Source organism: Leptodactylus fuscus, chromosome 8 (assembly GCF_031893055.1).
Source record: "Leptodactylus fuscus isolate aLepFus1 chromosome 8, aLepFus1.hap2, whole genome shotgun sequence".
Taxonomy (NCBI): Eukaryota; Metazoa; Chordata; class Amphibia; order Anura; family Leptodactylidae; genus Leptodactylus; species Leptodactylus fuscus.
Genome location: NC_134272.1, coordinates 49679873 through 49701231, shown reverse-complemented (window position 1 = coordinate 49701231; position 21359 = coordinate 49679873). Strand labels below are relative to the sequence as shown.

At 47.2% G+C, this 21359-nt stretch overlaps 1 protein-coding gene across 1 annotated transcript in view; it reads right to left on the bottom strand.

Moving 5' to 3' along the window:
• The window catches only part of LOC142217244 (uromodulin-like), a 73598-nt gene that overhangs the window by 35263 nt on the left and 16976 nt on the right, over positions 1–21359 (bottom strand). The window contains exon 3 of the mRNA XM_075285438.1: positions 4024–4179. Within this exon, the coding sequence (XP_075141539.1) occupies positions 4024–4179 (156 nt within the window). The remainder of the gene's footprint in view (positions 1–4023; positions 4180–21359) is intronic.

The window sequence follows — 21359 nt, the reverse complement described above, 5'->3', positions numbered from 1 at the left end:
GACGGCATAGCGAGGTGCCGCAGTTGCCATCAGGTCCAGGAAGGCGGGAGTTTCAACAAGCCGGAACGCCAACATATCCTGGGCCAGCAGTTTAGCGATGTTGACGTTCAAGGCTTGCGCGTGTGGGTGGTTAGCAGTGTATTTCTGCCGCCGCTCCAATGTCTGAGAGATGGTGGGTTGTTGTAAAGAAGCGCCTGATGGTGCCTTTGATGGTGCAGGAGAAGGAGATAAGACAGGAACAGGGGAGGATGAGGGAGAAGTCAACAAAGTGGCGGAGGCAGATGAAGTGGTGTCCTGGCTCGTCCTCTGGAGTGCATCGCCAGCACAGTCAGCAGTGGCAGTGGCAGAGGCAGAGGCAGTGGCAGAGGCAGTGGCAGTGGCGTGAACGGCAGGCGGCCTTTGTCCTGCCGTTGCTGCCTGCCACTGATTCCAGTGCTTGGATTCCAAATGACGGCGCATTGAAGTGGTGGACAGGTTGCTCTTCTCAGAGCCCCTAATCAATTTCGAGAGGCAAATTGTGCAGACAACACTATATCTGTCCTCGGCGCATTCCTTGAAAAAACTCCACACCTTCGAGAAACGTGCCCTCGAGGTGGGAGTTTTTCGGGGCTGGGTACGAACTGGAACATCTTGGGAGATTCCGGGTGTGGCCTGGCTTCGCCTAAGCTGCTGACCTCTGCCTCTGCCTCTAGCTACCCTTTTTGGTGCTGCACCTGCCTCAACATCCACACTACTTTCCCCGCTTGACATCCCCCCTGTCCAGGTCGGGTCAGTGTCCTCATCATCCACCACTTCCTCTTCCAACTCCTGTCTCATCTCCGCCTCCCGCACAATGCGCCGGTCAACTGGATGCCCTGACGGCAACTGCGTCACATCATCGTCGATGAGGGTGGGTTGCTGGTCATCCACCACCAAATCAAACGGAGATGGAGGAGACTCTAGTGTTTGAGCATCTGGACACAGATGCTCGTCTGTTAGGTTCGTGGAATCGTGACGTGGAGAGGCAGGTTGAGGGACAATGAAAGGAGCGGAGAACAGCTCTGGGGAGCAGGGACAGTTGGGGTTATTGTTCTGTGAAGCTTGGGAATTTTGGGAGGAAGGAGGACAAGACTGTTGGGTAATAGGAGGAGAGGAGGCAGAGTCTGACTTGCTGCTGGACAATGTGCTGTAAGCGTTCTCTGACAGCCATTGCAAGACCTGTTCCTGGTTCTCGGGCCTACTAAGGTTTGTACCCTGCAGTTTAGTTAATGTGGCAAGCAACCCTGGCACTGTGGAGTGGCGCAATGCTTGCTGCCCCACAGGAGTAGGCACGGGACGCCCTGTGGCTTCACTGCTACCTTGCTCCCCAGAACCATTCCCCCGACCTCGCCCACGGCCTCGTCCACGTCCCTTTCCGGGAGCCTTGCGCATTTTGAATTCCCAGTTAGAAATTGGCACTATATACCAGTAGCAAAAATTGTGGGTGCACGTAACCCCAATATATTCTTTGAATTCCCAGTCAGACAATGGCACTATATACCAGTAGCAAAAATTGTGGGTGCACGTAACCCCAATATATTCTTTGAATTACCAGTCAGAAACTGGCACTATATGGCAGTAGCAAGAAATGAGGGTATTTGTAACCCCAATATATTCTTTGAATTCCCAGTCAGACAATGGCACTATATACCAGTAGCAAAAATTGTGGGTGCACGTAACCCCAATATATTCTTTGAATTACCAGTCAGAAACTGGCACTATATGGCAGTAGCAAGAAATGAGGGTATTTGTAACCCCAATATATTCTTTGAATTCTCAGTCAGACAATGGCACTATATACCAGTAGCAAAAATTGTGGGTGCACGTAACCCCAATATATTCTTTGAATTACCAGTCAGAAACTGGCACTATATGGCAGTAGCAAGAAATGAGGGTATTTGTAACCCCAATATATTCTTTGAATTCCCAGTCAGACAATGGCACTATATACCAGTAGCAAGAAATGAGGGTATTTATAACCCCAATATATTCTTTGAATTCCCAGTCAGACAATGGCACTATATACCAGTAGCAAGAAATGAGGGTATTTATAACCCCAATATATTCTTTGAATTACCAGTCAGAAACTGGCACTATATGGCAGTAGCAAGAAATGAGGGTATTTGTAACCCCAATATATTCTTTGAATTCCCAGTCAGACAATGGCACTATATACCAGTAGCAAAAATTGTGGGTGCACGTAACCCCAATATATTCTTTGAATTACCAGTCAGAAACTGGCACTATATGGCAGTAGCAAGAAATGAGGGTATTTGTAACCCCAATATATTCTTTGAATTCCCAGTCAGACAATGGCACTATATACCAGTAGCAAAAATTGTGGGTGCACGTAACCCCAATATATTCTTTGAATTACCAGTCAGAAACTGGCACTATATGGCAGTAGCAAGAAATGAGGGTATTTGTAACCCCAATATATTCTTTGAATTCCCAGTCAGACAATGGCACTATATACCAGTAGCAAAAATTGTGGGTGCACGTAACCCCAATATATTCTTTGAATTACCAGTCAGAAACTGGCACTATATGGCAGTAGCAAGAAATGAGGGTATTTGTAACCCCAATATATTCTTTGAATTCCCAGTCAGACAATGGCACTATATACCAGTAGCAAAAATTGTGGGTGCACGTAACCCCAATATATTCTTTGAATTTCCAGTCAGAAACTGGCACTATATGGCAGTAGCAAGAAATGAGGGTATTTGTAACCCCAATATATTCTTTGAATTCCCAGTCAGACAATGGCACTATATACCAGTAGCAAGAAATGAGGGTGTTTGTAACCCCAATATATTCTTTGAATTCCCAGTCAGACAATGGCACTATATACCAGTAGCAAAAATTGTGGGTGCACGTAACCCCAATATATTCTTTGAATTCCCAGTCAGACAATGGCACTATATACCAGTAGCAAAAATTGTGGGTGCACGTAACCCCAATATATTCTTTGAATTCCCAGTGAGACAATGGCACTATATACCAGTAGCAAAAATTGTGGGTGCACGTAACCCCAATATATTCTTTGAATTCCCAGTCAGACAATGGCACTATATACCAGTAGCAAAAATAGTGGGTGTATATAGCCCCAATTCTATTGCTAGGGGACTTGCAGGGTATTTCTGAGGTGAAGGTGGGGGGGCACACCGTTGGAACGGGGATTTGGGGTGTATATATGGGGTATACGGGAATACACTGTCAGTGTGTTCCATTCAGGATCCTGGGAAAGCTGGGTTGCGGCGATTGAGCCCGTCAGTGCCACGTTACACTGACAAGCTTCTCCCTGGAATTGAAGTTATATGTAAGCCCAATATATTCTTTGAATTCCCAGTCAGACAATGGCACTATATACCAGTAGCAAAAATTGTGGGTGCACGTAACCCCAATATATTCTTTGAATTCCCAGTCAGACAATGGCACTATATAGCAGTAGCAAAAATAGTGGGTGTATATAGCCCCAATTCTATTGCTAGGGGACTTGCAGGGTATTTCTGGGGTGAAGGTGGGGGGGGGCACACCGTTGGAACGGGTATCGGGGGTATATATCGGGTATACGGGAATACACTGTCAGTGTATTCCATTCAGGATCCGCGGAAAGCTGGGTTGCGGCGATTGAGCCCGTCAGTGCCACGTTACACTGACAAGCTTCTCCCTGGAATTTAGCTCTTATAAGAACTGTTGGTTGTCTTCTCCTTCCTATCCTAGCCTGTCCCTGCCTACCCAGAAATTAACCCCTAGCTAACTGGACGGAAACCTCCGTCCCCAGTGAATTGCAAGCTCAGAATGACGCGAAGCTGGGCGTCGCTGTTCTTTTAAATTAGAGGTCACATGTTTTCGATAGAACACTGTTCGCTCATCTCTATTCAGTATATTATAATGCATATGCTAAACAAGGGCACCAAACTTGATGTGAACAGAGCCTTACATTACCCTCCAAGCAACAAAGATCACATAAACTACAACATATTAATTAAAACCATGTCTTACTTGGATCATTAAATTCCATCAGTGTATATTGGCGTGTTATATTAGAGGATGATGAAGCCAGACGCATGGAAAGAAACCAGACAATGTCTTGAAGCCAATTCAGATAGTAATCCATTGAACCAGTTGTGTCCACGACCAAACTAAATGATGGGAAACCTAGAAATACAGAGAAAGAACTTTATACCAATGTCATGCAAGAAATGAGGTCTAAGGGAGCATTCACACGGCGTAACGTCCCGCGAGATTTGGCACGTGTACGCCGCGTGACCCTTTGCGTGCCGTACACGCTCCCATTCATTTCAATGGGAGCGGGGAGCGTATGCGCTCCCCGCTCCCATTGAAATGAATGGGAGCGTGTACGGCACGCAAAGGGTCACGCGGCGTACACGTGCCAAATCTCGCGGGACGTTACGTCGTGTGAATGCTCCCTAAAGTTAACACTGAAGAAACATAATGTGGGGTATATAAGGTACGATAGTTCAATATCTACCTAACACCCTACTATATGACTAAAAGGGTGGAAGACTCAGCCATTTACTAACCTGCCATTAAAACCATATAATATACACTCACCGTCCACTTTATTAGGTACACCATGCTAGTAACGGGTTGGACCCCCTTTTGCCTTCAGAACTGCCTCAATTCTTCGTGGCATAGATTCAACAAGGTGCTGGAAGCATTCCTCAGAGATTTTGGTCCATATTGACATGATGGCATCACACAGTTGCCGCAGATTTGTTGGCTGCACATCCATGATGCGAATCTCCCGTTCCACCACATCCCAAAGATGCTCTATTGGATTGAGATCTGGTGACTGTGGAGGCCATTGGAGTACAGTGAACTCATTGTCATGTTCAAGAAACCAGTCTGAGATGATTCCAGCTTTATGACATGGCGCATTATCCTGCTGAAAGTAGCCATCAGATGTTGGGTACATTGTGGTCATAAAGGGATGGACATGGTCAGCAACAATACTCAGGTAGGCTTTGGCGTTGCAACGATGCTCAATTGGTACCAAGGGGCCCAAAGAGTGCCAAGAAAATATTCCCCACACCATGACACCACCACCACCAGCCTGAACCGTTGATACAAGGCAGGATGGATCCATGCTTTCATGTTGTTGATGCCAAATTCTGACCCTACCATCCGAATGTCGCAGCAGAAATCGAGACTCATCAGACCAGGCAACGTTTTTCCAATCTTCAATTGTCCAATTTCGATGAGCTTGTGCAAATTGTAGCCTCAGTTTCCTGTTCTTAGCTGAAAGGAGTGGCACCCGGTGTGGTCTTCTGCTGCTGTAGCCCATCTGCCTCAAAGTTCGACGTACTGTGCGTTCAGAGATGCTCTTCTGGCTACCTTGGTTGTAACGGGTGGCTATTTGAGTCACTGTTGCCTTTCTATCAGCTCAAACCAGTCTGGCCATTCTCCTCTGACCTCTGGCATCAACAACGCATTTCCGCCCACAGAACTGACGCTCACTGGATGTTTTTTCTTTTTCGGACCATTCTCTGTAAACTCTTGAGATGGTTGTGCGTGAAAATCCCAGTAGATCAGCAGTTTCTGAAATACTCAGACCAGCCCTTCTGGCACCAACAACCATGCCACGTTCAACGGCACTCAAATCACCTTTCTTCCCCATACTGATGCTTGGTTTGAACCAGCGCCGCACCTCCCATGAGGCGACATGAAGCGACTGCTTCAGGCGGCGCTATGCTAGGGCCCCAGGGAGGGCGGCATTTTTACTTACCTAAGCCAGTCCAGGACAAGCTGTCCTGGACTGGCTTAGCACCGAGCGGTGGATTGGGCAGGCCACTGGAGCAGCGCTGCTCCAGCAGCCTCCCCTCACGCTCAGGCAGAGAGGTCATCTCCGTGCCTGCTCTCTGCCTGCGAATGCCGCTAAGCCACGCCCCTTCACTTAGCCCCACCCCCTCCGTTCCATCACGCCCCCTCCTCCGGGGGGGGGGGGCGGCTTTCTGTCGTTCGCCTCGGGCGGCGCAAGGGGAAGGTTCACCCCTGGTTTGAACTGCAGGAGATTGTCTTGACCATGTCTACATGCCTAAATGCACTGAGTTACCGCCATGTGATTGGCTGATTAGAAATTAAGTGTTAACGAGCAGTTGGACAGGTATACCTAATAAAGTGGCCGGTGAGTGTATATACATATATTCATATACCATGTTAAATATAAGGTGAACAGTTTAAACATTAAAGATGTGACTTTTATCATATAACTAAAAGTCCTAAAGGCCCCACTAGTGACCCCGCCATCATACACCATCATATCGTAAGCTAATGGCTGGTCAGGTAATGGAGGGCGTGTACATCTCACCCAGACTATTAAGGTGGGTGAGATGAGAAAACTCCAGGAATGTTTGTTCTCAGCAGCTCACTTTCATCTGCTGAGCATTTTGGTAAATGCTCAGTATTGGTCTGGATTTTTAGGAATGACAGGTAGGTTGGTAGTGGGACCTGTCAATCCACCCCCCTCCAGTCCACACTTTGGGGATGTTCTGGCAGTGACTCAGCTGCAGAGAGTCTCCTCGTCAAGGAGGCTTAAGAAGTTGCTCCAGCAGCAGACTTTGGGCAGAGCTTGGCTGGAGAGCAAACAGAGAGGTCATATTTTTGGAGCTGTGTCCTGAATGATTCTTCTGGCTTTTGGATTTCTGTTACTCTAGGTGAGGTATCTTTAGTTAGAGCCTAGCCGGGCAGGTATTTATTTTTGTATTGTTTCCTTTTGTTGCTGCACTACCTTTTTGAGTAAAAATAAACTCTACCTTTGTTTTGGACTAAAAGAAAATGGACTTGTGTGTCTATGCCACCCCACCTAGCAGCCCCAGATCCTGACAATATCTATTAAACTTCATTCACACTTGTTAAAACTTTGGTACACTTTAAATGTTGAAAATGTTTTGTGACGCAGACATAAAGCAATCAGACATATAAAACCTCGCTCACACTTGTTAAAAATGAGTTCATGGGTCTGTAATAAAAACAATACAGATACTAGGCGAAATACAACATACTCCTGTCTCACGTACAGCCAAGAAAACTGTCTGTAGATATGGCAGTGGGCAGATTGTATAATCTATATATATAAAACTCAAATTCTGTAGTAATCTGCTCTATACAAATCCACAGTTCTCGCCCGATTTGGGTGAAATTTGGCACGCCCCCTCTCCATCCACAGTAGCAAAATACTGCGCGCTTTACATCTCACTAGCGTCCCTCCGTCATGAGATTGGGGCCCCTAAATTTAGGCCCTATACATATAATGGAGAAAAGTGAAAGTGAAAGCGCTGAGGGGAAAACAACAGCTGTGACTGACAGGGAAGGATTATAGCGACGGCACCAAAGAGTCGCTGCTAAAGGGACCGCACCACCACATACAACACACAAACATTTCACAAACACCATATAAACATCACACAGACAGCACACATATACCAACACCCAAGCACAACACCACACAAATGCCACAACACACTACAGAAACACCACCCCACAAATACCACACACACACACACACGCACGGACCACACACACGCAAAGACATTCGGATGCACACTACACACACGGACAAACAGAGCACATGCATACTCACACACAACTACCGCACGCATGGACACTTGCTCTGTGCACGCAGAAACACATGGATCACACGCGCACATGCACGCATACATATACATGGACCACACATGTGCATGCACACACACATACATACACATGGATCACACGTGTGCACACACCCACAAATACACACATGCACGTGCACACACATGCATACATAAACATGGATCACACGCATGCACACATACACGTGTGTGCACACACACACACATATATATACACGGACCACACACGTGCATGCACACACACATACATATACATGGACCACATGCATGTACATGCACGCATGCACTGATAAAACCTGTCTGGTATCCTTAGTGGCTGCTTGCACACTGCAGTATTTTTCACGGGCCTCCAGGCCATGGATTTGGCGGTTCCTTAGACTTCTTTATGCACAAAGCTGTGAATTTTGCAGGCTCCATAGAAGTCTATGGATATGTAGAATCCACAGTCCGTAGACTGTAGTGTTACTGTAGTGTGCAAGCAGCCTTACTGAGCAGCAATATTCATCACTGAAGCCCTACAATAGATAGCTGTGTAACTGGAAACCAATTTTACTCTTTTGTCCGTGAACTACTTATAGATTACACTGGAGGGAAGGGATAAGGGCTGCATTATGTTGTTAATTGGGTGTAAATATTTTAGATGTTTGCGTAAGGGGCATAAATTAAATTTTTAATAAAAAAAAAATAGTTTAGAAAATAGTTGTAATAGTTTATACTATATAATATGTATTAAATATGTAAAATCAATAAAAATGTTGACATAAAAAAAAAAAAGTTGTTAAAATTAGTAATGCCAAAATAAGTAAAAATTTTAAGCATGCCTTCCAACAGTCCCATTTCTGCGGGATATTCCCGGATTCGGGGTCCATTTCCACAGTCCCGGTCAGCGGGAGGTATGTCCAGTTTTAACTCATCTGCGTCCGGAGTTGAATACATAGGGGAGTAAAGGAAGAGCTCTCACAAATCAGATCCTGATTTAATGCTGCGATCTGGCTCCTGGATGTGTAGGCATGATGTGATGACGTCACTCACATCATGCCTACAACTCTGTAGGTGGGACTGCGGAGAGAGCTGCAGGTAGTGAAGGAAAGGTGAGTATCAGTGTTGTTTTGTATTAAACATTGAGGAGGGACATAATGAAGGGGGCCCATGAAACTAGGGGCAGATGAAGGAGTGGGAAGAAGAAGACATGAAACTGGGGCAGAGATGGAGGGGGGGCATGAAACTGGGGGCAGAGATGGAGGGGGGGGGGGACATGAAACTAGGAGCAGAAAGGAGGGGGACATGAAACTGGGGGCAGAGATGGAGGAGTGGACATGAAACTGGGGGCAGAGATGGAGGGGAACATGAAACTGGGGCAGTGATGGAGGGAGACATGAAACTGTGGGAAGAGATGAAAGGGGGGCATTAAACTGTGGGCAGAGATGGGGGACATGAAACTGGGGCAGAGATGAAGGGGGGACATGGAACTGGGGACAAAGATGGAGGGGGACATGAAACTGGGGCAGATGGAGGGGGGTACATGAAACTAGGGGCAGATGAAGGGGGCCCATGAAACTAGGGGCAGATGAAGGAGTGGGAAGAAGAAGACATGAAACTGGGGCAGAGATGGAGGGGGGGCATGAAACTGGGGGCAGAGATGGAGGGGGGGGACATGAAACTAGGAGCAGAAAGGAGGGGGACATGAAACTGGGGGCAGAGATGGAGGGGTGGACATGAAACTGGGGGCAGAGATGGAGGGGAACATGAAACTGGGGCAGTGATGGAGGGAGACATGAAACTGTGGGAAGAGATGAAAGGGGGGCATTAAACTGTGGGCAGAGATGGGGGACATGAAACTGGGGCAGAGATGAAGGGGGGACATGGAACTGGGGACAAAGATGGAGGGGGACATGAAACTGGGGCAGATGGAGGGGGGTACATGAAACTAGGGGCAGATGAAGGGGGGACATGAAACTGGGTGATGGAGATGGAGGGGGGCATATAATTTACGGGTGACTGTAGGAGGATTATACTGTGTGTGGGGGCACATGAAAAATGAATGGGAGAATGGGCGGAGTCAACATAAAAGTGGGAGGAGCTACATTTGCCATGTTGCGCATAGTGCGCCACACATTTTGTCCCTCTTATTGTACTTCAAAAGTTGGGAGGTATGTTTAAAGGGGTATTCCCATCTACATAATTATTTTTAAATTTGTAGATAATTAAAAGTTAAACATTCTTGCAAATATAAGTAATTAAAAATTCTGCAGAGTTTTAAAAAATTTCTCTAACTTTCTTAGTGGTGACAGTCTGTTATCTTGATCGGTTGCCAATGGTTAGGACTAGAGATGAGCGAACAGTGTTCTATCGAACTCATGTTCGATCGGATATTAGGCTGTTCGGCATTTTCGAATCGAATCGAACACCGCGTGGTAAAGTGCGCCATTACTCGATTCCCCTCCCACCTTCCCTGGCGCCTTTTTTGCTCCAATAACAGCGCAGGGTAGGTGGGACAGGAACTACGACACCGGTGACGTTGAAAAAAGTAGGCAAAACCCATTGGCTGCCGAAAACATGTGACCTCTAATTTAAAAGAACAGCGCCGCCCAGCTTCGCGTCATTCTGAGCTTGCAATTCACCGAGGACGGAGGTTTCCGTCCAGTTAGCTAGGGGTTAGATTCTGGGTAGGCAGGGACAGGCTAGGATAGGAAGGAGAAGACAACCAACAGCTCTTATAAGAGCTAAATTCCAGGGAGAAGCTTGTCAGTGTAACGTGGCACTGACGGGCTCAATCGCCGCAACCCAGCTTTCCCAGGATCCTGAATGGAATACACTGTCAGTGTATTCCCGTATACCCGATATATACCCCCGATACCCGTTCCAACGGTGTGCCCCCCCACCTTCACCCCAGAAATACCCTGCAAGTCCCCTAGCAATAGGATTGGGGCTATATACACCCACTATTTTTGCTACTGCCATATAGTGCCATTGTCTCACTGGGAATTCAAAGAATATATTGGGCTTACATATAACTTCAATTCCAGGGAGAAGCTTGTCAGTGTAACGTGGCACTGACGGGTTCAATCGCCGCAACCCAGCTTTCCCAGGATCCTGAATGGAACACACTGACAGTGTATTCCCGTATACCCCATATATACACCCCAAATCCCCGTTCCAACGGTGTGCCCCCCCACCTTCACCTCAGAAATACCCTGCAAGTCCCCTAGCAATAGAATTGGGGCTATATACACCCACAATTTTTGCTACTGGTATATAGTGCCATTGTCTGACTGGGAATTCAAAGAATATATTGGGGTGACGTGCACCCACAATTTTTGCTACTGCTATACAGTGCCATTGTCTCACTGGGAATTCAAAGAATATATGGGGGTTATGTGCACCCACAATTTTTAATACTGGTATACAGTGCCATTGTCTGACTGGGAATTCAAAGAATATATGGGGGTTACGTGCACCCACAATTTTTGCTACTGCTATACAGTTCCATTGTCTCACTGGGAATTCAAAGAATATATGGGGGTTATGTGCACCCACAATTTTTAATACTGGTATACAGTGCCATTGTCTGACTGGGAATTCAAAGAATATATGGGGGTTACGTGCACCCACAATTTTTAATACTGCTATACAGTTCCATTGTCTCACTGGGAATTCAAAGAATATATGGGGGTTATGTGCACCCACAATTTTTAATACTGGTATACAGTGCCATTGTCTGACTGGGAATTCAAAGAATATATGGGGGTTATGTGCACCCACAATTTTTAATACTGGTATACAGTGCCATTGTCTCACTGGGAATTCAAAGAATATATTGGGGTTATGTGCACCCACAATTTTTACTACTGGTATATAGTGCCATTGTCTGACTGGGAATTCAAAGAATATATGGGGGTTATGTGCACCCACAATTTTTAATACTGGTATACAGTGCCATTGTCTGACTGGGAATTCAAAGAATATATTGGGGTTACGTGCACCCACAATTTTTAATACTGGTATACAGTGCCATTGTCTGACTGGGAATTCAAAGAATATATGGGGGTTATGTGCACCCACAATTTTTAATACTGGTATACAGTGCCATTGTCTGACTGGGAATTCAAAGAATATATTGGGGTTATGTGCACCCACAATTTTTACTACTGGTATACAGTGCCATTGTCTGACTGGGAATTCAAAGAATATATGGGGGTTATGTGCACCCACAATTTTTAATACTGGTATATAGTGCCATTGTCTGACTGGGAATTCAAAGAATATATGGGGGTTACGTTCACCCACAATTTTTGCTACTGCTATACAGTTCCATTGTCTCACTGGGAATTCAAAGAATATATGGGGGTTATGTGCACCCACAATTTTTAATACTGGTATACAGTGCCATTGTCTGACTGGGAATTCAAAGAATATATGGGGGTTATGTGCACCCACAATTTTTACTACTGGTATACAGTGCCATTGTCTGACTGGGAATTCAAAGAATATATTGGGGTGACGTGCACCCACAATTTTTGCTACTGCTATACAGTGCCATTGTCTCACTGGGAATTCAAAGAATATATGGGGGTTATGTGCACCCACAATTTTTAATACTGGTATACAGTGCCATTGTCTGACTGGGAATTCAAAGAATATATTGGGGTTATGTGCACCCACAATTTTTAATACTGGTATATAGTGCCATTGTCTGACTGGGAATTCAAAGAATATATGGGGGTTATGTGCACCCACAATTTTTAATACTGGTATACAGTGCCATTGTCTGACTGGGAATTCAAAGAATATATTGGGGTTATGTGCACCCACAATTTTTACTACTGGTATACAGTGCCATTGTCTCACTGGGAATTCAAAGAATATATTGGGGTTATGTGCACCCACAATTTTTACTACTGGTATATAGTGCCATTGTCTGACTGGGAATTCAAAGAATATATGGGGGTTACGTGCACCCACAATTTTTAATACTGCTATACAGTTCCATTGTCTCACTGGGAATTCAAAGAATATATGGGGGTTATGTGCACCCACAATTTTTAATACTGGTATATAGTGCCATTGTCTGACTGGGAATTCAAAGAATATATGGGGGTTACGTGCACCCACAATTTTTGCTACTGCTATACAGTTCCATTGTCTCACTGGGAATTCAAAGAATATATGGGGGTTATGTGCACCCACAATTTTTAATACTGGTATACAGTGCCATTGTCTGACTGGGAATTCAAAGAATATATGGGGGTTATGTGCACCCACAATTTTTACTACTGGTATACAGTGCCATTGTCTCACTGGGAATTCAAAGAATATATTGGGGTGACGTGCACCCACAATTTTTGCTACTGCTATACAGTGCCATTGTCTCACTGGGAATTCAAAGAATATATGGGGGTTATGTGCACCCACAATTTTTAATACTGGTATACAGTGCCATTGTCTGACTGGGAATTCAAAGAATATATTGGGGTTATGTGCACCCACAATTTTTAATACTGGTATATAGTGCCATTGTCTGACTGGGAATTCAAAGAATATATGGGGGTTATGTGCACCCACAATTTTTAATACTGGTATACAGTGCCATTGTCTGACTGGGAATTCAAAGAATATATTGGGGTTATGGGCACCCACAATTTTTACTACTGGTATACAGTGCCATTGTCTGACTGGGAATTCAAAGAATATATGGGGGTTATGTGCACCCACAATTTTTAATACTGGTATACAGTGCCATTGTCTGACTGGGAATTCAAAGAATATATGGGGGTTACGTGCACCCACAATTTTTGCTACTGCTATACAGTTCCATTGTCTCACTGGGAATTCAAAGAATATATGGGGGTTATGTGCACCCACAATTTTTAATACTGGTATACAGTGCCATTGTCTGACTGGGAATTCAAAGAATATATTGGGGTTATGTGCACCCACAATTTTTACTACTGGTATACAGTGCCATTGTCTGACTGGGAATTCAAAGAATATATGGGGGTTATGTGCACCCACAATTTTTAATACTGGTATACAGTGCCATTGTCTGACTGGGAATTCAAAGAATAAATGGGGGTTACGTGCACCCACAATTTTTGCTACTGCTATACAGTTCCATTGTCTCACTGGGAATTCAAAGAATATATGGGGGTTATGTGCACCCACAATTTTTAATACTGGTATACAGTGCCATTGTCTGACTGGGAATTCAAAGAATATATGGGGGTTACGTGCACCCACAATTTTTAATACTGCTATACAGTTCCATTGTCTCACTGGGAATTCAAAGAATATATGGGGGTTATGTGCACCCACAATTTTTAATACTGGTATACAGTGCCATTGTCTGACTGGGAATTCAAAGAATATATGGGGGTTACGTGCACCCACAATTTTTAATACTGCTATACAGTTCCATTGTCTCACTGGGAATTCAAAGAATATATGGGGGTTATGTGCACCCACAATTTTTAATACTGGTATACAGTGCCATTGTCTGACTGGGAATTCAAAGAATATATGGGGGTTACGTGCACCCACAATTTTTGCTACTGCTATACAGTTCCATTGTCTCACTGGGAATTCAAAGAATATATGGGGGTTATGTGCACCCACAATTTTTAATACTGGTATACAGTGCCATTGTCTCACTGGGAATTCCACAAATAATTTGGGGATTCATTCACCCTACATCTCAGGCTCTTGCCATATTCACCCAGGTTGTCAGTGCTGCACCAGCTCGTTCCCAGACAGCTCGGCCCGAAAAACACGTTACCTATATAGAGGATTTGGACAATGAAGACAACATGTTCTAAATCTAATGTCTGCACCTTCTCCAGAATTAAAATAAAGGCAGCGTTTAACTTTCAAATAGCACTGCACAAAGGAAGAGCTTATCAGCTTGTCTCATGACATGCTACTGAAAAGTTTCATTTGTGTATCTTAATGTAAATATAGTTGTATAAGCTTTTTGGGTTTTAGGCACTGCCAAGTTATTTATTACCACCCGCTCCCTTATAATGATGATGACGCCAAAGTCACTGTGGGTGTTCAGAGCTCACAGCCTTGGGTGACATTTGTCTTGCTCTCTGTCGGTACCAGCTGTCTTTTTGGATACCGTAAAGTTATGTTGACTTTATTAACAGCTATAGAAGCTTTAGCCAGGTTGTGACGGTGTGTAACCCTAACAACACTAAGTGGGATACACATTAATAGTCAGTCTATGTACGCTAAACGTATCACTGAAGTAATTTTTTTTCCCTCTCCCCTAATATAAGAAAGGAACAGACATTAGACCTAGACCGGGGTTCGAGGCTTGTAAAAATCCAGTATTATTTGTTCTTCATGATGTGAAATATGTGTTGAAAAGCAACCCAAGATGAAGTCAGCCATGTGTGCCAGTGTGTTACTTGGCATGCCTTTGCTGGCCCCAACTGTAAGGGTCACTCTCCATTTCCTCCATTTTCCACTCCCCTTCACACCATTTGTGGTGAAGCAATGGGATGCACTGAAGTGCACCCTCTAGCCTCGTGTGGGATAGGGACATCAGATGCCACTCCAACCCCCTCGTCTTCCTCCGCCAGCCAACGGTGCGAAGATGAGAGGAGTGTGCTCTGAATGTTTTCTGCCTAGCAGAGGCTAGTTCTCACTTACGAAAATGGCCCCACTTTGACCTGTATATCAGGCACAATGGTGTAGGTTTCAAAGAAACATGGCACCAACAAGTTGGAAAACGTGGGCCATGCGTGGACCGTGTTTGAGTCTGGCAAGCTCCAGATCTGCTACCAGGTTCCAGCCATTATCACAGGCGCAAAAATGCCAGGCCCCAGGTGTAGCAGGGAAAAAAAAATGCCATCTCAGCCAGGATGGCATCCCTGACCTCGGAGGCACTGTGCTGTCTGTCCCCCAAGCTGATCAGTTTCAGCACGGCCTGCTGACATCTCCCCATGCCAGTGTTACAGTGTTTTCCGCTAGTAGCTGGGGTGGAGGTTGCAGCTTCGTAGGGTTTCAGTCTACTCCTGCCATGAATTTTGGCCTGGGAGAGGAGATAGGCCACCCCAGTTTGCACCTGGGGAACAGACTCCACCACATTCACCCTGCCTGTTATTAAAGATAAGCACTGCAGCATCCCTGACCACAGGCGCTTGTCCATGTGTCGGTGGTCAAGTGGACCTTGCAGCAAAGCGCAGAGCTCTGGGCCCGACTGATGTTATGGGACACATGCAGGCGCAAGGCAGAGACAGCACACCAAGAGAAGTAGTAACGGCTAGGCCCAGCATAGGGAGGTGCCCCAGCTGCCATCTGCTGACGGAAGGCCTGGGTCTCCAGAAGCATAAACAAACACCAACATCTCCAGGGCCAGCAGTTTATCGATGAGGCTGTTACAGGCTTGGGCATGGGGGTGGGTTGTATTGTACTTCTGCCTGCAATGAAAAGCTTGGGAAATGTGGAGTGGCTGGGAAGAGGCGCATGATGGTGCAGGCCAAAAGGGCGCATGAGGGTGAACTCCCCAATGTGTCAGAGATAGGTGTGTAGGTGTCCTTGCATCATATACTTGCACCATATTTGGCTTTGGAAGTTAATTTTGTGCCAAAAAGTGGTTAAGACAGCGATCCCTCAGCTACTCCCGTTACACTGTCTATTGAAGTTATCATCTGTGGAAGTGGACCACCATTTCTAAGATCCCAAAGGAAGCAGGCAAGAGATGTGCAGTTCAGAAAAAAAGATGAGAAAATAAGTTTAGGCTGTAGAGCACAGAGGGATCGGAGAGGACAGAGCTGGTGTCGGCCAGGTATTCCCACAACATGCACCTATACTTGTCCCTCCTGGTGACACTAGGCCCCTGAGTGGCAGTAATTTGTCCAGGGGGGGCCATTAACGTGTTCCAGACCTAGGAATAAGTCTTCCAACAGGGTAGAGTTTTGCATGCCTTTGCTTCTACCCACTGTTTTTGCTGCTTAGCTTCCCTCCACATCTACTCTGCTTTCACCCCTAAACATCACCCCAGTTTATGCCTTTGCTTCTACCCAGGTTTTTTGTTGATTTAGCTTCCCTCTACATCTACACTGCTTTAGCCCCTAGACATCACCCCTGTCCATGTGGGGTTGGTGGCCTCGTCATCCACCAACTCCTCTTCCAATTGCGCACTGCCCCCTTACTGCAAACCGCACATGACCACAGCTTGCCTTGATGGCAACTGTGTCTCATGATCCCCACTTAGGTCCAGACAAGTCGGTGGCGGGTCCAAAACCCCAAAATTGGAAGGAAATGGCAGATGCTGCAGTATTTCTAACACCTGTTCCTGGTGCTCGGGCCTGGTCTGTGTTGTACCCTGCACCCTGCTTAACGCATCTGCCATATCCGAAGTTGTGCTGAGCGCATGCTAATGTTTCGTGTCCAGTGCAATGGATGGGATGGGATTTCACATAAGTCTGCCACCCATGGCCACTCATGGTTGAGCAACTGAGGGAGTTGACTTTGACGAACCCGAGGGTTTTGGAGTTGGAACTACATCAAAGGTCTGTGCTGCTCACACACTCTGCTCAACACATGATATGTTTAGTGCCAGCAGTGTGGAGACGTCGCACAACAGCCATTGTTCCAGCAGGTACAGGCGTTGTAGGAGTGCATAGAGGCTAGCAGCGGCAACTATACACTTTAAAAACTATCCGCACAAGCGCCACACTTTCACCAGTAGCTCAGGAACATTGGGGTACCTTTTTCAAAAGATTAGCAGCAATGAGTTAAAAACGTGGCCCAGGCATGGAATATGTTGCAGGCTGCCAAGCTACAGAGCCAATCCCAGGTTACGGCCATTATCACACATGACAACATGCCTGGGCCCAGGTGCAGTGGCAAAAACCACATTGCCGTCTCATCGAGGATGGCATGACTCACTTTGTAGGCAGTGTGCTGTCTGGCCCCCAAGCTGATGAGCTTCAGCACGGCCCGCTGACGTCTCCCCACACCAGTGTTGCAGCGTTTCCAGCTCGTAGCTGGGGTCAATTTAACAGCGGAGGAGGGTGGTGTTTCAGCCCTCCTCCCAGGAATGTTGTGTGGGGAGACAAGTCAGGCCACCACATTTTGCGACCCGGTCCACGCCTCAACTACATTCAACCACTGTGCCCAAATTGAAAGGTAGCGTCCCTGTCCGCATGCACTTGTCCATTCGTAACTGGTCACATGGAACTTTAGGGCTAAGCGCTGAATTTAGGGACCGCCTCATGTTTGGGGGAAAGTGCTGGTGTGGACGGCACAGTGCGGTGGCGCAGTAGACACTCTGCCCAAAAAGGGCAGAGTGTCCCCCAGCCGGGATTCCAACATCTCCTGGGCCAGATTTCTTGAGATGAGGCCGTTGAAGCCTTGGGCATGTGGGTGGGTTGCGCTGTACTTTAGCATGAAATGAAAGGCTTGGGAGATGGGGAGTTGCTGGGAAGAGGCGCATGATGGCGCGGGCAAAAGGAGAAATGGCAGGAAAAGGTGAGGATAAGGGTGAACTCCCCAAAGTGTCAGAGGCAGATGTGGAGGTGTCCTGGCTCCTGGTCTGGACTGCAGCGCCAGCCCTGTCAACAGTGGAAGAGGCAGTGGCCGCCAGGCCAAACGACGATTATCCTGCGCTTGCTCTCACCCACTGAGCCCAGGGCTTGCCTTCCAAATGATGGCACCCGCAAGAGGTGGTGAGATTCCTCTCCGCAGATCTCCAAACCATCTTGGACTTGCAAATTGCACTAAATTTGTCATGTAACTGACATGTATATGATGAGTCTATCCATTGTCTGTTCATTTTGGTGAAAGTCAGCCTGTCAGCTGACAGACAGCTGTGCTTGTCAGTGATGATGTCACCGGCTGCTTGTACCCCCAGTTTTTGCTGCTTAGCTTGCCTCCACATCCACACTGCTTTTGCCCCTACACATCACCCCTATCCATGCCTGTGCCTCTAGCCATAAGTCTGCCACCCATGGAAACTCATGGTGCAGAAAGTGAGGGAGCTGACTCTGAGGAACCCTTGGGTTTTGTAGCTGGTACTCCATCAAAGGTCTCTGCTGCTCACACACCCTGCTGAACATACGGTATCTAGGGTTAGAGCGTGTGGTGACCTCGCACAACAGTAGGTGCTTCAGGCAGATGTAGGCCTTGCTGGAGTGTATTGCGGCTAGCTCCAGGTACTGTAGACTTGGGAAAGTGGGTGTCCAAGTGCCGCACTTTCACCCTTAGCTCAGCTAATTTGGGGTATGTTTTTAAAAATCATTGCACCACTACATTGAACATGTGGGCCAGGCATGGAACGTGTTGGAGGCTGGCAAGCTCCAGAGCCCTCCAACAAGCTAAAAAACCTGGCCCCAGGGGCAGCGGGGATAAACAAATTGCCATCTCATCCAGGATGGCATCCCTGACCTCAGAGGCAGTGTGCTGTCCGTCTCCCAAGCTGATGAGCTTCAGCCCAGCCTGCTGACGTCTCCCCACACCAGTGTTGCAGCGTTTTCAGCTCGTAGCTGGGGTAAATCTAACAGCGGAGGAGGAGGAGGGTGGTGTTTCAGCCCTCCTCTCAGGAATGTTTTGTGGGGAAACAAGTCAGGAAAATTCTTGAAACGGGAGAGTTTTGCATCTTTGCCCTTGCTGCCTATGGACATCCCTTTGCCTCTAGCCACCATTTTCCCTGCTTTGCTTGCCTCCACATCCACACTGCTTTTGCCCCTAGACATCACCCCAGTCCATGCCTTAGCTTGTACCCCCAGTTTTTCCTGCTTAGCTTGCCTCCACATCCACACTGCTTTTGCCCCTAGACATCACCCCAGTCCATGCCTTAGCTTGTACCCCCAGTTTTTCCTGCTTAGCTTGCCTCCACATCCACACTGCTTTTGCCCCTAGACATCACCCCAGTCCATGCCTTAGCTTGTACCCCCAGTTTTTCCTGCTTAGCTTGCCTCCACATCCACACTGCTTTTGCCCCTAGACATCACCCCAGTCCATGCCTTAGCTTGTACCCCCAGTTTTTCCTGCTTAGCTTGCCTCCACATCCACACTGCTTTTGCCCCTAGACATCATCCCTATCCATGCCTCTTCCCCTAGCCATAACTCTGCCACCCCTGGAAACTCATGGTGCAGAAACTTTGGTTGCTGACTTTGAGGAACCCTTGGGTTTTGTAGATGGAACTCCATCAAAGGTCTGTGCAGCTCACACACCCTGCTCAAGATATGGTATTGTAGGGTTTCAGCGTGTGTGAATGACGGACAACAGCCTGTGTTTGGACAGATGTAGGCCTTGCTAGAGTGTTTTTAGGCTAGCAGCGACTCCTGTGCACTTGCAAAAGTGGGCGCACAAGCGCCGCATTTTCAACAGTAGCTTCGGTACATTTGGGTATGTTTTTAAAAAACTTTGCACCACTAGGTTAGACGTGGGCCAAACATGGAACGTGTTGGAGGCTGGCAAGCTCCAGAGCCGCTACCAGGTTCCAGCCATTATCACAGGCGTAAAAATGCCAGGCCCCAGGTGTAGCAGGGAAAAAAAAATGCCATCTCAGCCAGGATGGCATCCCTGACCTCGGAGGCACTGTGCTGTCTGTCCCCCAAGCTGATGAGCTTCAGCACCGCCTGCTGACGTCTCCCCACACCAGTGTTTTAGCGTTTGCCGCTAGTAGCTGTGGTGGAGGTTGCAGCGTCGTAGGGTTTCAGTCTACTCCTGCCATGAATTTTGGCCTGGGAGAGGAGATAGGCCACCCCAGTTTGCACCCGGGGAACAGACTCCACCACATTCACCCTGCCTGTCATTAAAGATAAGCACTGCAGCATCCCTGACCACAGGCGCTTGTCCAAGTGTCGGTGGTCAAGTGGACCTTGCAGCAAAGCGCGGAACTAAGGGCCCACCTGATGTTGAGTGACACGTGCTGGTGCAAGGCGGGGACGCCACACCGGGAGAAGTTGAGACGGCTAGGGACGGCATAGTGAGGTGCCACAGTTGCCATCAGGTCCGGGAAGGCGGGAGTTTCAACAAGCCGGAACGCCAACCTCTCCTGGGCCAGCAGTTTAGCGATGTTGGCGTTCTAGGCTTGCGTGGGTGGGTGGTTAGCGGTGTATTTCTGCCGGCGCTCCAATGTCTGAGAGATGGTGGGTTGTTGTAAAGAAGCGCCTGATGGTGCCTTTGATGGTGCAGGAGAAAGAGATAAGACAGAAACAGGGGAGGATGAGGGAGAAGTCAACAAAGTGGCGGAGGCAGATGAAGTGATGTCCTGGCTCGTCCTCTGGAGTGCATCGCCAGCACTGTGAGCAGAGGCAGTGGCATGAACGGCGGGCGACGTTTGTCCTGCCGTTGCTGCCTGCCACTGATTCCATTGCTTGGATTCCAAATGACGGTGCATTGAAGTGGTGGACAGGTTGCTCTTCTCAGGGCCTCTACTTGATTTCGAGAGGCAAATTGTGTAGACGACACTATATCTGTCCTCGGCGCATTCCTTGAAAAAACTCTACACCTTCAAGAAACGTGCCCTCGATGGGGGAGTTTTTCTGGGCTGGGTACAAAAGGGAACATCTTTGGACATTCCGGGTCTGGCCTGGCTTCGGCAAAGCAGCTGACCTCTGCCTCTGGACATGTCTCTGCCTCTAGCTACCCTTTTTGGTGCTGCACCTGCCTCAACATCCACACTACTTTCCCAGCTTGACATCTGCCTTGTCCACGTGGGGTCGGTGTCCTCGTCGTCCACCACCTCCTCT